Here is a 14457-nt window from a genome sequence, read left to right as displayed (position 1 = left end):
TTGTGTGGGGGGTCTCTGATGTGAGGGGGGCTCTGTGTGGGGGGTCTCTGATGTAAGGAGTGCTTTGTGTGGGGGGTCTCTGATGTGAGGGGGGCTTTGTGTGGGGGGTCTCTGATGTGATGGGGGGCTCTCTGATGTAGGGGGGCTCTAAATTAAGGGGGGCTTTGTGTGGGGGTCTTTGATGTAAAGGGGGCCCTGTGTGAGGGGGTCTCTGATGTAAGGGGGGCTAAGTTATTAGTGATCATAAAAAAGAAAAGCCAAATAAAGTGCAAAAAAGGTGAAAAAAATGCGCGCGGGGGGAGGGGGCGGCGCCACAGGATTAACTCGCACAGGGCGCCTGAACACCTAAGGCCGGCCCTGCTCACATAGCCTCCTTCCAGAGAGATATCTCCAGGTTCGCCTGGAACGGGAAGAGACCTAGATATAACAAGCAGATTAGATACAAGCAAAAATAATATCAGCGCAAGTGGATATAAAATGACATAAATCGCAGCTGAACTCTCAGGTCAAAAATACAACACCTGTCCAACAGTCTTAAAATATAATAGAGCAGCGCTGACAGACAAGATGAAAGTAATGCTTCAATAGCAATGAAAATGTAAATGAAATGAAATAAAGCCAAGTCCATGCAATGCCCGTGATGTAAGGTGACACACACTTTCAGATTGAGGAGACAGGTGCTCTTTGTGATTCCACGACCACCACCTAGTGAATTGGCCTCTCACCTTAAACCTACTTGTATATAGCATATAACTCAAGAAATCCTGGAATGATCATCCCTTTAACAAGCAGATTGTCCACACTCCACACCATAAAGGGGGTCTATGTCTTCCGGACCTATGGTCCTATTACTTATCAGCCAAACTCACCCAAATATCACAATGGCATTCCAAAGAGGAAGTAATTCCGTGGCTAGCCTTTGAGGAAGCTTCCATCGCCCCCCCTTTTTCTTAAGGCTATCCTATGGAACTCTCTCACAATCCCTAGACCTCCCCCCCTGTCTAATAAAATTGTCAATCACTTAATTATTTTATGGAGGAAATATAGGTCCCTATGTGGCCTTCTATCAGAAGTTTCTCCTTTATCTACATTTTTAGGTGTCTTGGAGTCCCCTGCTCTCCCATTGAGCCTGGAGGACCTTCATCCCTGGATTTCTAGAGGCCTGACCTCCCTACTGTCATTATCAGTAAGCAATTCTTTTTGCTCCTTTGACCAACTTATGAGACTTCATATTCTCCCTAAATCAGAAGAACCCCATTATGAGTCCATCAAAAAGTTCTTCCAATCTCACAGCTCCTTATCACTACATCCCCCCTATACTACATTTGAATCTATCTGTTGCTCCTCACCCAGAGATAGAGGCTTAATCTCAAGGTTATACAGACACCTCATATGCTCCCCATTACCTGATAAATTGAAATACATGCTTAAGTGGGAAGAGGATCTAGAATGCTCGATTTCTGTTTTGGAGTGGGATAACATGCTTTCTAACATGCGTAAATGCACACGTTCTTCTGCAAGTAGAGAATCATCATTTAAACTCATCACCAGGTGGTACCTGACACCTCCTCTGATTCACTCTTTTTACAATTCAGTTTCCCCCCTTTGTTTCAGAGGTTGTGATCAGGAGGGCACATTCCTGCATCTCTTTTGGAGTTGCGATCACCTTAAACCTATATGGGACAGAGTCAGGAGATTTTTGTCCAAACTGAAAGACTCTGAGGCAACTATTAACCCCAGGATATGTCTACTGTTTTCTCGGGTCCCGAACGTCCCTGCCCCCATGTCCAGGCTGTTTCACACTCTTATGTCATCAATACATTGGATGATTGCATTAAACTGGAGATCTAGCAGCCTGGTATGGTCTCAGGTATTATCCAGAATGGAGAGTGTTAGACTCTCCGAAAAAATATTCCACACTTAAACAATACCATGATTGCCTTCAATGGGAAATGGGATCTCTGGGACCCTTCTGGCGGTTGAGTTTTCCCCTTTTTTTTGATTCTTTTGATGGTTAACTTTTTTCACATATGACTTTGACTCTGTCGGATATTCCATCGCCAACCATATGATGTAATGTACATTCCCTGACATTGATAACACATAGTTGACTTTCCTGGATCTGTGATTCTAATGCTTGACTGTTTTTGTAATACTCTTATGTATGATATTACTTGTCATTGATTGTTTGCTTGCATTGCATAAGCTTTGTTATATTCTTCTTGATCTGACTTTCTAATAAAAACTTTTGTAAAAAAAAAAAAAAAAGTGTGTTCAAACACAAAACAGGTTTTGTGGAAATTCCAGTTATCAGACTGGTCATTAATGGAAATGAGTGTAGCATTCCACTGGTTTTCCCCAACACAGAGCCCATTTCCTGAGCAGGTAAATGTCCGTTCTGGATGCCATCAAAAGAAGGTCGGCGTCTTTCAAAAATCGAAATACTGGGAAAGTTCATTTTTGAAGAACTTTTTCAAGTAGAACCAGTGTCAAAGTGGTGGTAAAGAGCATAGGAGGTAAGTACAGGCACTAATTGGTGCTTACTGTACTGTAAGGGGTGGGGGTTAGTCTTTTTTTTTATCAGCCTGTTTTTCTATAGACTTCACTCCACTTATATATATATTTTTTTTGGGCCTTTTTTAACACTTCTGAGAATTGAGCTTGACAGATCTTACTAACACAGCCTCATGGGGATCTATAGCTGTTGTTTTTAAATGATATTGTATCATGAATATGATTACAGTCATCCACTGCTCTATTTATCTTTATTGTAATTTATTTTCCTGTTCATATCCAATTTTTGTCAGTAAAGCTTTTCAGACTTACCATGGATGCTCCATACATTGGCTGAGCCTATAGGAGGAAGAATAAAACAGTCAGTCAATATTAACAGGGAGGTTATTATAATGAATCAGGTTTGCATTAAGCTGGATACACACTTTACAACTTTTGTTGGTAGATTTCCTTTAGATTTACCTTCAACTATGTAGTGCAAGGGCCTGCCTGATTGCATACAAACTGAAAGTGTTTAGGTCTGACCTCCTATTATATGGTTTTGGTAAGTCTAAAGGAAAAAATCTAAAGAAAATTGTATAATGTGTATCCAGCTTTACCTTAGCAAGCAAGCTAGTTGTTATTAAGCACCATGATTCAAGGCTTATATGAGCAAAGGCAACACAGCTTGGTTATACTTCATATACTTTACTGTCTGTTCACATATCATGCTGCTAATGAATTCATCTTTACATTGCAACACATGGCAGCTCATGTTACTTATTAAAATAGGTTGTGTGAGCATATTATAAAAGAGGACTGCTATAATGGTCTACCGTTATATCAAAAAGGTTTATACATGTCTGTTGCTGAACCTTTTACATGGCTGTCTATGTCTTGTAGCAGGACTTACATCCTAATCTTCTTGTAGGCGAGGTTGCATTGTAACATGATGAAGAGAGATGACAAGGGGTAGGCTCTATTTAGACACTACAACCTATGGAGAGAAGGGAGTCGCACAACAGGCTGATAACATAAAGCCTCCCATTCTCTGCATAGATCTCAGCCTGTCCAATTCGAAAATGTCTTTTAATCTTACCGAAAATCTAGTCAGTTGATAATACCATATATGCTACACTGTTATAGCAGCTACATACAGCTACATTGTTCTACATAAGCCTGCTTATCTACATGAAAGCGGAGTTCCGGCCTCAAATACCTTTTTTAACTAAAAATACCCCTATAATACTAATCCATAACCCTTTACAGAACCACTATTCACATACTGATGTAGCACCACCCCCGCAGGAGCTGCTGATTATGTTATTGGGTCTACACCCTGCCTAACAACCCTATAGAACTGGCTCGATCCCTCCTCAGGCACAACTGACCAGAATAGGACTGGACCTTCAAATGGATACACAGATTGGACTACAATACTTCAATATGCAACAGTGACTTATTACCTTCTTCAATGGTAGTCTTTCTGGGTGACACAATGGAACAGCACACAGGATTGTAATTAACCAAAGCTTAATTTACTGTATATCAAATTAAGCAAGTGAGATACAATGAAATACGGTTATTTTAAAGGGTTACTTAAATCGGCTTTAAAAAGATAAAAGAAATATCCCACACTACTCCCTCATTGATGCTAGACACAGTACAAGATAGATAGGCCTATCTGAGTCCCTTCCCCAAAGTCCTCTTCTTTCTTCTTCTTGAATCTTCGCTAGCAAGATAACTGCGCAGATATATTTGTAATCCGCATTAGGAATGAAGATCAAGAGAGAGAAAAAGAGCAGTGAGCTGTTGGTTGTCACCACAGGGTATCTGTGTAGCTGAGCAATAACTTCTGTGAGAGAGATGGGCCTCTGGCGACTCCTTTACAGATATTATTGTTTGTCTATGAATCTCCTGAGAGAGTATGCTGATCTACCCCGGGGTTTATCACCTTCTGTTACACTATAGCTATCTGTGGATAACGTTACTTCTTTTGGTAGATAAAGTCAGGTTTGGGCAAGTGCCCTCTCACCAACAGGATTTTCCCTTAGAACTCTCCACGGCTGTCTTAGTCTCTGTTCTCTGTCCCCAGCCGCGCGAGGTGTTTGGGGTGGATGGCTCCGGTCTCTGCAAACAGCGATGGGACCTCTGGGAAGGGTCTCTTGCTTTGCATGGAACGTTTCAGCGTCGTCACTTCAGGCCCAGAGGCTTCGGCCTAGCATGCAGCATCAGCCCACAGCGCTGGCTTCCTGCTTGTCTCACTGTGTCTCTCCCAAGAGACTGAGCCTGGCTCCTCCCTTCCTTTATAAAGCTTCCCCCAGAAGGCTGTGCGGTGAAGCAGTGCATCCTGGTAGTCCAAGAGCACTATGGATGATGAAGTCTCTCAACTTCCTGAAAGGAAAATCACATCACAAGAAATTCCATAGTAGCTGCAGTGTGTCGTTTTGGCCACTAGATGGAGCCGAGTTCCTCTCAAATGTCAAACAATCATCTTTCAGGCATATTAAACACCGCTACACACTCCCCCCACTTAAGAAACTTTGGTCCCCAAAGAGGACAACAGCATGTACTCCAGTGCATATGTTGGCAGTACACAACAAAAACATTAACATATGCATAACAGGGAATTATCTTCCTTTTCATAAGCAGAATTCAAACTCAACAACTGCATATTACAACACAGGTTCGACATAGGAACCTCCCACCAATTGTCAGGGGAGGGAAGGTAATTCTGTTCACAGACCCCCGACACTTGGGTGGCTTGTACAGATGTGCCTGGGGGTGAGCTAGGGTTGTCCTCCACCAAATCTGCGGTGGAAGAACTAGGCTGATCAAGAGATCGTTTGGAAGTAAAGATAGCTTCTTCCGAGCATTCACCCAATTGGTCATAGGTCAGTCTTTTGGGTGGGTGAATGACTCTCCTGTCCCTCTGTTCTTTGGGAGGCACGATCTCAGAGGTACTAGGACCAGCCACTTCTGGGGATTCTTCAATGTCCTCCTCCTCATGTTCCAACACACAGGAATCTGATGTTTCAAGAGCGGTCAGTTCTTCTTCAGAGAAAGGTGCAACCTCCTCCTCAGGATCTTCATCATCAACTACTTCTTCTGGAAGCATGTGAAAAGGTATGAATTCGGGGGCTTCTGCCCGAAGGGTTCCTCTTTCAGCCAATTCGGATGAAGACAGGGAGGCAGGTGTGGGTTCTGGTAACTGAGATGACCACATCCAGTCAGGTACCTCCTCTTCATCTTCCAGATCTTCAGATGAAGAATTTCCCTCCCTCACATCTGGGAGTGTCGACTGAGATCTGGTGACTGGTCTGGATAGGCGGGAGGTCGAAGGGGTATCTGGCGAATCTACGACAGGAGGCATGCGAACTGCTTCAGAGAGAGGCAGTAGATGGTTCCTATGCCAAGTCTTCAATGGGCCCACACTTCCTTCAGGCCGAATTTGATACACAGGGAGGTTTGGTAGTTGCTTGCAGATAACATAAGGTTGGGATTTCCAGCGGTCTGCCAACTTGTGTTTTCCCGGGACACCCAAGTTCCTCAACAATACCCTGTCCCCGGGTTGCAAGTCTTGGATCCGAACTTTTAAGTCGAAATTCCTTTTATTCCTCAGTCCACGTTGATCAGATGTGGCCTGAGCTTTATCATAGGCCGATTTCAGACTCTTCCGCAGTCGGTCCACATATCCCTTGTGCGATGCTGAAGAGGTGTGATCGGGCGAGATGCCAAAGGCCAAATCCACTGGCAACCGAGCCTCTCGTCCAAACATTAGACGATAAGGGGAATATCCAGTAGCATCACTGACAGTACTGTTGTAGGCATGCACAATGGCAGCTACATGTTTGCCCCAATGCTGTTTCTTCTCTGAGCTCAAAGTCCCCAACATGTCCAAAAGAGTCCTGTTAAATCTTTCCGGCTGGGCATCCCCTTGTGGATGGTAGGGAGTAGTTCTAGTCTTTTGGATGCCTAACAGATCTAACAGTCTCTTGATCAGTCTGCTTTCAAAGTCTCTTCCCTGATCTGAATGGAGGCGTTGTGGTAACCCATAGTGTACAAAGAACTTTTCTACAAGAACTTTGGCTACCGTTGAGGCCTTCTGATCCTTTGTTGGGAATGCTTGGGCGTATCTGGTAAAATGGTCTGTTATCACAAGGACATTCCCTTGGCCACTCAGATCAGGCTCTAGGCAAAGGAAATCAATGCACACCAGTTCCATGGGTCCCTGGCTTTGCAGATGGCCCATTGGGGCTGCTTGACGTGGCAGAGTCTTCCTTTGTATACATCGGACACAAGAATGACAGTATCCTTCAACTTCGGCCCTCATACAGGGCCAGTAGAACCTGTCTCTGACAAGCTGAAAAGTTCTTTCAGGTCCCAGATGGCCATGATTATCATGAAGAGCAGCCAGAACTCTCTCCCTGTATTTAGCTGGTAAGAACAGTTGCCACTTCTCCTCCAGATCTTCAGATGGGCCTCTTCGGTAGGCCACCCCTTCTCGGATCTGTAACCGGGTCCACTCTCTATGCAACAGGCGGGCCCCCTGAGGAGAATCGGTTAGAAGCAACTCAGGGCGCTGGATCTCCAAGGCTTCCAAAAGAAGTTTTCCCAGAGGGTCTTCCAGCTGCTCCTTCCTCAAGTCCCTTTTGGATAGCCGGGGTAAATCTTTCCCTTCAACCTGGGTCCCCCTGCAATAGTATTTGGGTACCCCGACAGCCGAAACCCCAATCTCTTCGGCTCTTGATCCTCCTCTGGATCGAAGTTCAGTTCCCTGATATAGGGCACGCACCCCTTCTGGAGCCAAATGGGTCCATTCTTCATCAGGTTCGTGTGGTGCATGCAACCTTCTGGATAGGGCATCTGCATCCCTGTTCCCGATTCCTGGCCGATACTTCAGGCTGAAGTTGAAGCTAGAGAGGGCAGCCAACCATCTGTGTCCTGTGGCATCCAGCTTGGCTGTAGTCAACAGATAGGTAAGGGGATTATTATCCGTCTTGACAATGAATTCAGCTCCGTACAGGTAATCTTTCAATTTGTCAACCACTGCCCACTTCAAGGCCAAGAATTCAAGTTTGTGGGTAGGATAATTCCTTTCAGCAGGTAGTAGACTCCTGCTCACGTAGGCGACAGGTCGCAAGTGACCCTCATGTTCCTGGTAGAGTACCCCACCCAGCCCATCTCGGCTGGCATCGACATGCAGTTCATATGGTTTCATGGGGTCTGCATAGGCCAACACAGGGGCAGTGGTTAGATTCTTTTTCAGCTGAATGAAAGCCCCTTCACATTCTGGGGTCCACTGATCCTGGATGGATTCCTTAGCCTTCCGGGGTCCCATGGTGGACTTCGTCGGCTTGACCAGTTCAGGAACGTCATCTTCCTCGTTCTTTAGTAGCTCATTGAGGGGTCGGGCAATCTTGGCGAACCCCTCCACAAACCTCCTGTAATAGGAGCAAAAGCCCAGGAACGACCGAAGTTCGGTCACATTTGTAGGTCTCGGCCAGGAGGAGACAGCATCCAGCTTGTCCGGGTCGGTGGCTACCCCTTCTGCAGACACGATGTGGCCCAGGTAATGGACCGAGGATTGATAGAACTGACACTTCTCAGGAGAAAGTTTCAGGCCTTCTTCGTGTAGCCTCTTCAGGACCTTTTCCAACCTCTCCTCGTGTTCTTCCAAAGTCCTGCCAAACACGATAACATCATCCAAGTATACCAGTACCTCTATCAAATTCATATCCTCAACAGTCCTTTCCATCAGCCTCTGGAAAGTAGCAGGGGCTCCTGACAACCCCTGCGGCATGCGATTGAACTCAAAGAACCCCACGGGGGTTATGAAGGCTGTCTTCTCCCGGTCTTCAGGGTGCATGGGGATCTGATAGTACCCACTCTTTAAGTCCATCACACTGAACCACTTCGCCCCTGACAGGCTCTGTAGGGCGTCTTCAATTCGAGGAGTGGTATACTGGTCTGGGATGGTTCTTCTGTTCAGTGTTCGGTAGTCGATACAAAGCCTCAAAGATCCGTTTTTCTTCCGGACTACCACTATCGGAGAAGCATATGGGCTCCTGGATTCTCGAATAACCCCAGTCTTCTTGAGTTCCGCCAGCTGCTGACGTAGATCTTCTAAGTCACCCAAGGGAACTCGCCGGACTCTTTCTCGGAAAGGTTTGTCCTCACTCAGGCGGATCTTATGAGTGGCACTCCTGGCGCAGCCCACGTCAAACTCATCCTTAGAAAATATTCCTCGCCATCGAGCAAGTTGTGCCTTGGCCCTCTTCACCCATTCCGGTGGGAGGGCAGCGCTTCCAGAGCAGAGCTCTTCTATGACAACTTCACCACTTCCCTCCTCTTTAAGATCAGATGGGACAACTGGGGTAGCCGGGTTAACTTGGCCCAACAGCAATCTGGCCGGTACCTTCACCGGTGTAGTAGAGGTGTTTCTGACACTCACTAAAACCCTTCCACGGTTTTTCTGTAACACCTTCAAAGGGATCACTTCAGGGATTACTTCTATCCCTCTCTCCTCTTCCTGTGGACCTGATTCAAAGATGATAAAAGGGCCAGGCTGTTTCCATGTGAGTTTAACTGAAGCTTTCAGACAAGCCACCTCTCCTGGCTGCAAGACCTTTTCTGTTCTGTCCAACTTCCAGAGTCTTCCAACTCCTTCTGCAGGAGTCTCTTGCTCCAATACTAGTCGTTGATAGGCCTGCCGTAGCATGGGGTGAATCCTTGGCGCTGGAGAATCCTGTCCCTGGACCAGTTGTGTCAGGAGGCGCCTTACTAGGTCAGTGTTGGTCCCTACAATGAGAGAGCTTTTGTTGGCCCCTGGCGGACGAGGACAGACCACCGCTAGGGTGTCAAAGGTTTCAGCTTCACCAGCCACTGATGGGTCAAAGGTCAACTTGATTGGCAGATACCCGTCATAGGGAAAACTTTGAGTCCCGATACCCCATATCTCCAGATCTTCCAACTTCTGCAGAGGTAGATGGGTAAGGTGTTTATCATAGAAGTCTCTATACAGAAGAGTCACTTGGGCCCCAGTGTCGAGGAGGGCTCTTGTGTAAATTCCTTCTACCTGGACGGAGACTACAGGGGAAGGCCCGACCAAGTTAGTTGGGAATTCTCTTGAAGTGGCCTTGTTGTCTGATTCAGTTCTCTGCACCCAAGCTCTTTTCTTCTTTCTTTTTTTTCTTGGATTCAGTCCCCGCTGGGCACGGTGTGCATTGATTTTCCTCCCCCCAGTAGCCTGGAGTATAGAACGAGGGGCGTTGTACCTAGATCTTACTCCCTGACTCAGTTTCCCTGAACCAGTGAGCCTCCTGGAGTCCCTTGAAACTGGCGGGCACCCGGTTGACTCCTTCACCGGGGGCCCTCTGAAGTTTTCCGCTGGCTTGCAAGGTTTTGAGACAACCTTTCCTGGGCTGGGACATACTCCTCTAACATGACCTACTCCCCCACAGTTGAAACAAGTTAACAATCTTGTAGGTCTCGGTTCCGGATCTGCTCTAAGGTTAGCAGGTTCATCTGGCTTCTCTGATATGTTCCCATTAGGTAGAGTGGATGCCTGACTAGTCAGGATAGACACCATTTCTATCAACTGGGACACCTGGGTCTTTAGGAGTTCAACTTGCGAATCACCTTCTTCTACACTTATCACTCTGACTCGAGCAGTTGAGTCAAACTGCCGACTCTTCTTTTTGTTGTCCAACATGACCTCTTCCTCTCTGACCATTCGAATCAGGTCAGGGTATTCTAGAATGCCACCGTCTTGACGAGTTCGCAACAGTATGGCAATGGGATCTAAAGGTTGAGCCCCTCTCAGCACCTGCCGTGCACGAGTCTCATCTACCTTCCGGGGGTCTATCCCTTTCTTTAACAGGATCTGGTGGATGATCTTATCCAGGCGTCTAATAAATTCGGACAACTTCTCTTCCTCTTCTTGGTAACAGTGGTCTAACTGGTAAAGAAGTTCAGCCACGTTCTCCGTCCGACCAAATACATCTTGTAGAATGTCTAGATAATCCTGTGCAGTACAGTTCTTTTTGCTTAGCTTGAGATTACGTACGGCCTCTAGTGCAGGTCCCCTTAAACTTTCTGTGATTCTCTGTTTCTTATGCTGTTCTGGTACCTCCCACTCTTCCAAAGCCTGAGTGGCGGTATCTAACCACTCTTCAAACCCATCTTCTGTTGAAGGCACAGGCTGTTTCCCAGAGAATGTCCTGAGCTTCCTATATCCAGTCATCAGATAGTTTGGGGAGTCCTTACTACATTTTGCTACGATTTCCCCGAGAACAGCACACAGTTCTGAGCTAAAGGTAGACAAAGGTGGTGACTCTGGACTTCCTTCTTGGACACCTTTTTCTTTGCTGGATCCCCCAGGAGTGGTGGATGAGGGACCTTCAGTAAGGACTTCTGGATGTATTAAAAAAAGTTCTGTTTGGTCAGTAGTCTTTACACTGGTTCCCTTAAAGTAATCGGGGACCCCCTTCCTCCACTCACACAATGCATACGTGTGTGGAACGGTGGTGTCTGTCTTTATGTCAGTCACCCAGAATTTCCTGTCTGTGGACAGTGCCCTTAAAACTGGGAGGAGTTTTTCCTCAGTCCAGACCTCTCCCTTGATTTCAACCACCAGGCCATTTTCCACTACGACATTCTCTTCCCTGCACCACTCGGCTGCAGCGGTAGGATCCATTTCTGCGTTGAGGGGGATTCTGTGGCTGAGAGGGTTGTGTTGCAGGACTGTAGAGATCCCGGACGAGCCCCCACGTGTAGCACCACCCCCGCAGGAGCTGCTGATTATGTTATTGGGTCTACACCCTGCCTAACAACCCTATAGAACTGGCTCGATCCCTCCTCAGGCACAACTGACCAGAATAGGACTGGACCTTCAAATGGATACACAGATTGGACTACAATACTTCAATATGCAACAGTGACTTATTACCTTCTTCAATGGTAGTCTTTCTGGGTGACACAATGGAACAGCACACAGGATTGTAATTAACCAAAGCTTAATTTACTGTATATCAAATTAAGCAAGTGAGATACAATGAAATACGGTTATTTTAAAGGGTTACTTAAATCGGCTTTAAAAAGATAAAAGAAATATCCCACACTACTCCCTCATTGATGCTAGACACAGTACAAGATAGATAGGCCTATCTGAGTCCCTTCCCCAAAGTCCTCTTCTTTCTTCTTCTTGAATCTTCGCTAGCAAGATAACTGCGCAGATATATTTGTAATCCGCATTAGGAATGAAGATCAAGAGAGAGAAAAAGAGCAGTGAGCTGTTGGTTGTCACCACAGGGTATCTGTGTAGCTGAGCAATAACTTCTGTGAGAGAGATGGGCCTCTGGCGACTCCTCTACAGATATTATTGTTTGTCTATGAATCTCCTGAGAGAGTATGCTGATCTACCCCGGGGTTTATCACCTTCTGTTACACTATAGCTATCTGTGGATAACGTTACTTCTTTTGGTAGATAAAGTCAGGTTTGGGCAAGTGCCCTCTCACCAACAGGATTTTCCCTTAGAACTCTCCACGGCTGTCTTAGTCTCTGTTCTCTGTCCCCAGCCGCGCGAGGTGTTTGGGGTGGATGGCTCCTGTCTCTGCAAACAGCGATGGGACCTCTGGGAAGGGTCTCTTGCTTTGCATGGAACGTTTCAGCGTCGTCACTTCAGGCCCAGAGGCTTCGGCCTAGCATGCAGCATCAGCCCACAGCGCTGGCTTCCTGCTTGTCTCACTGTGTCTCTCCCAAGAGACTGAGCCTGGCTCCTCCCTTCCTTTATAAAGCTTCCCCCAGAAGGCTGTGCGGTGAAGCAGTGCATCCTGGTAGTCCAAGAGCACTATGGATGATGAAGTCTCTCAACTTCCTGAAAGGAAAATCACATCACAAGAAATTCCATAGTAGCTGCAGTGTGTCGTTTTGGCCACTAGATGGAGCCGAGTTCCTCTCAAATGTCAAACAATCATCTTTCAGGCATATTAAACACCGCTACACTGACAAGGTGTACAGTATTGGATTTTAGTCAAATTCTTACTTTTAAAAACGCTGTCTGGGCGTGGCCATCTTGGATGTGGGCATCTGAAGCCACAGTGTAATCTGCTGTGTCCTTCTTCCTGATTCCAGGGAGTGTTCTGGGAGTTCTTCCTGATTCCAGCCTCCTGGGAGTGATGACAAACAGCTCCCAGGATGCAATGAAAAGGCGGAAGTGATGTCGGTGGCCGTGGCCACAGAGGGGGGAAAAGGAGGAAGTACAATCAAAAATGCCCTGAAAATAAGGTAAGGGACCCCCAAAACAAATTGAAAATGCCCAATTGTTGATCAGCATAGCGAGCACTCCAGGAATCACTAAAGTTGCAAAATAGGCCGGGAACTCCACTTTGAAGACAAGAGGACAGGGGGAGGTTCCAGTAAACATTTCTTGTTCCTGTTTCCCTGATACAGAAGATACATGAGCGTTGTCATGCTAGTACAGGAAGTGTGTTACTAGCAGAATCCCCAGGTGAAAAAAAAGGGGGGAAAAAAAGCCTAATAAATTTAAAAACAATTTCATCTAAGGACTGCTAATCTGCAATATATAACATTTTGTAATTTGAAACATAGAAAAGTGAGGGCAGAAAAAAACCTTGTGGTCCATCAAATCTGCCCATTTTTTTTCTGTTTTTTTTTTTTTTAACTTTATTTATTTCGTTTTTCCATTAACTTTGTTGTCTAAGTTGTTTAACCACTTTGCCGCTGCTCACTAGAGCTCTACTGTGGCAAAGTGGCTCTTGTAGGTCTGACGACGTAGACCTACGTCGGCAGACACTCCCCCTTCTCGCTCCCGCTGTATTCAGTCACAGCGGGAGTTGGGCCAGGGGAGGAGTAGCGTCGGGGAATCGAGTCTGGAGATCCGCCCGCTTGTGTAAACAAAGCGGGCGGATCTCCTAAGTGACAGGCAGTGTCAGATTGCAGGGTTCAGCATAGCTGAACCTGCGATCTGTCCCTGTGTCACTCAGTCACCTCCCCCCACACATGTCAGTAAGCACCAGGCATACATTAACCCCTCCCTCTCCAATAAAATTAACCTCTTCCCTGCCAGTGTCATTTTTACAGTAACAGTGCATATTTATAGCACTGATTACTGTACTAATGTCACTGGTACCCCCAAAAGTGTCAAAAATGTCAGTCAAGGGTCCGATCTGTCCGCCGCAATGTCGCAGTCCCGCAAAAAAAATCGCAGATCGCCGCCATTACTCGTTAAAAAAAAAAAACACCAAAAACGACAGAAATCTTTCCCTTAGTTAGTAAACGCAATAACTTTTGCGCAAACCAATCAAAATACGCTTATTGCGATTTTTTTTACCAAAAATATGTAGCAGAAAACAAACTGGCCTAAAAATGATAAAAAATTTTGATTTTTTAATTTTTTGGGGGGAATTTCATATAAAAAAATGTGAAAAATATTGTTATTTTTTCAAAATTGTCGCTCTTTTTTTGTTTATAGCGCAAAAAGTAAAAATCGCACAGGTGATCAAATACCACCAAAAGAAAGCTCTATTTGTGGGAAAAAAAGGACGTAAATTTTGTTTGGGTACGGTGTTGCATGAACGCGCAATTGTCAGTTAAAGTCACACAGTGCCGAATCGCAAAAAGTGGCCCAGACGTAAGACAGCAAAATCCTCCGGTGGTAAAGTGGTTAAGTATAGATCTATGTTTGTCCTAAGCATGTTTGAAGTCTTTTACTGTTGAATGTCTCACTACCTCTGCTAGTAGTTTAATTTAGGTTTAGATATACTTTCAACTTTATATTCCGCCTGCCCTTGCTCCTTCAAATAATACTCAGTATATCCTATAATGTACAGTATGTGTTAAAATAGCAATAAGTTCAGAAAACAGTAGGCATGTGTACCTCACCACCACAAATAAGTCCAGGTTTATCAGCCAAAGCTTAATTGCAAAAGCATCAAGAAAAA

General features: G+C 45.6%; 1 protein-coding gene across 1 annotated transcript in view; it reads right to left on the bottom strand.

The window, feature by feature from the left end:
• Positions 1–14457, bottom strand: part of LOC309560518 (galectin-4-like) — a gene marked incomplete at its 3' end in the record, with an annotated part of 132388 nt that overhangs the window by 36359 nt on the left and 81572 nt on the right. Inside the window, exon 6 of the mRNA XM_082264150.1 lies at positions 2827–2853. Coding sequence (XP_082120276.1) covers positions 2827–2853 — 27 coding nt within the window. The remainder of the gene's footprint in view (positions 1–2826; positions 2854–14457) is intronic.

Source organism: Pelophylax lessonae, assembly GCF_965119305.1.
Source record: "Pelophylax lessonae genome assembly, chromosome: 7".
NCBI classification, from domain to species: Eukaryota; Metazoa; Chordata; class Amphibia; order Anura; family Ranidae; genus Pelophylax; species Pelophylax lessonae.
This window is presented reverse-complemented; position numbering and strand designations above follow the sequence as displayed.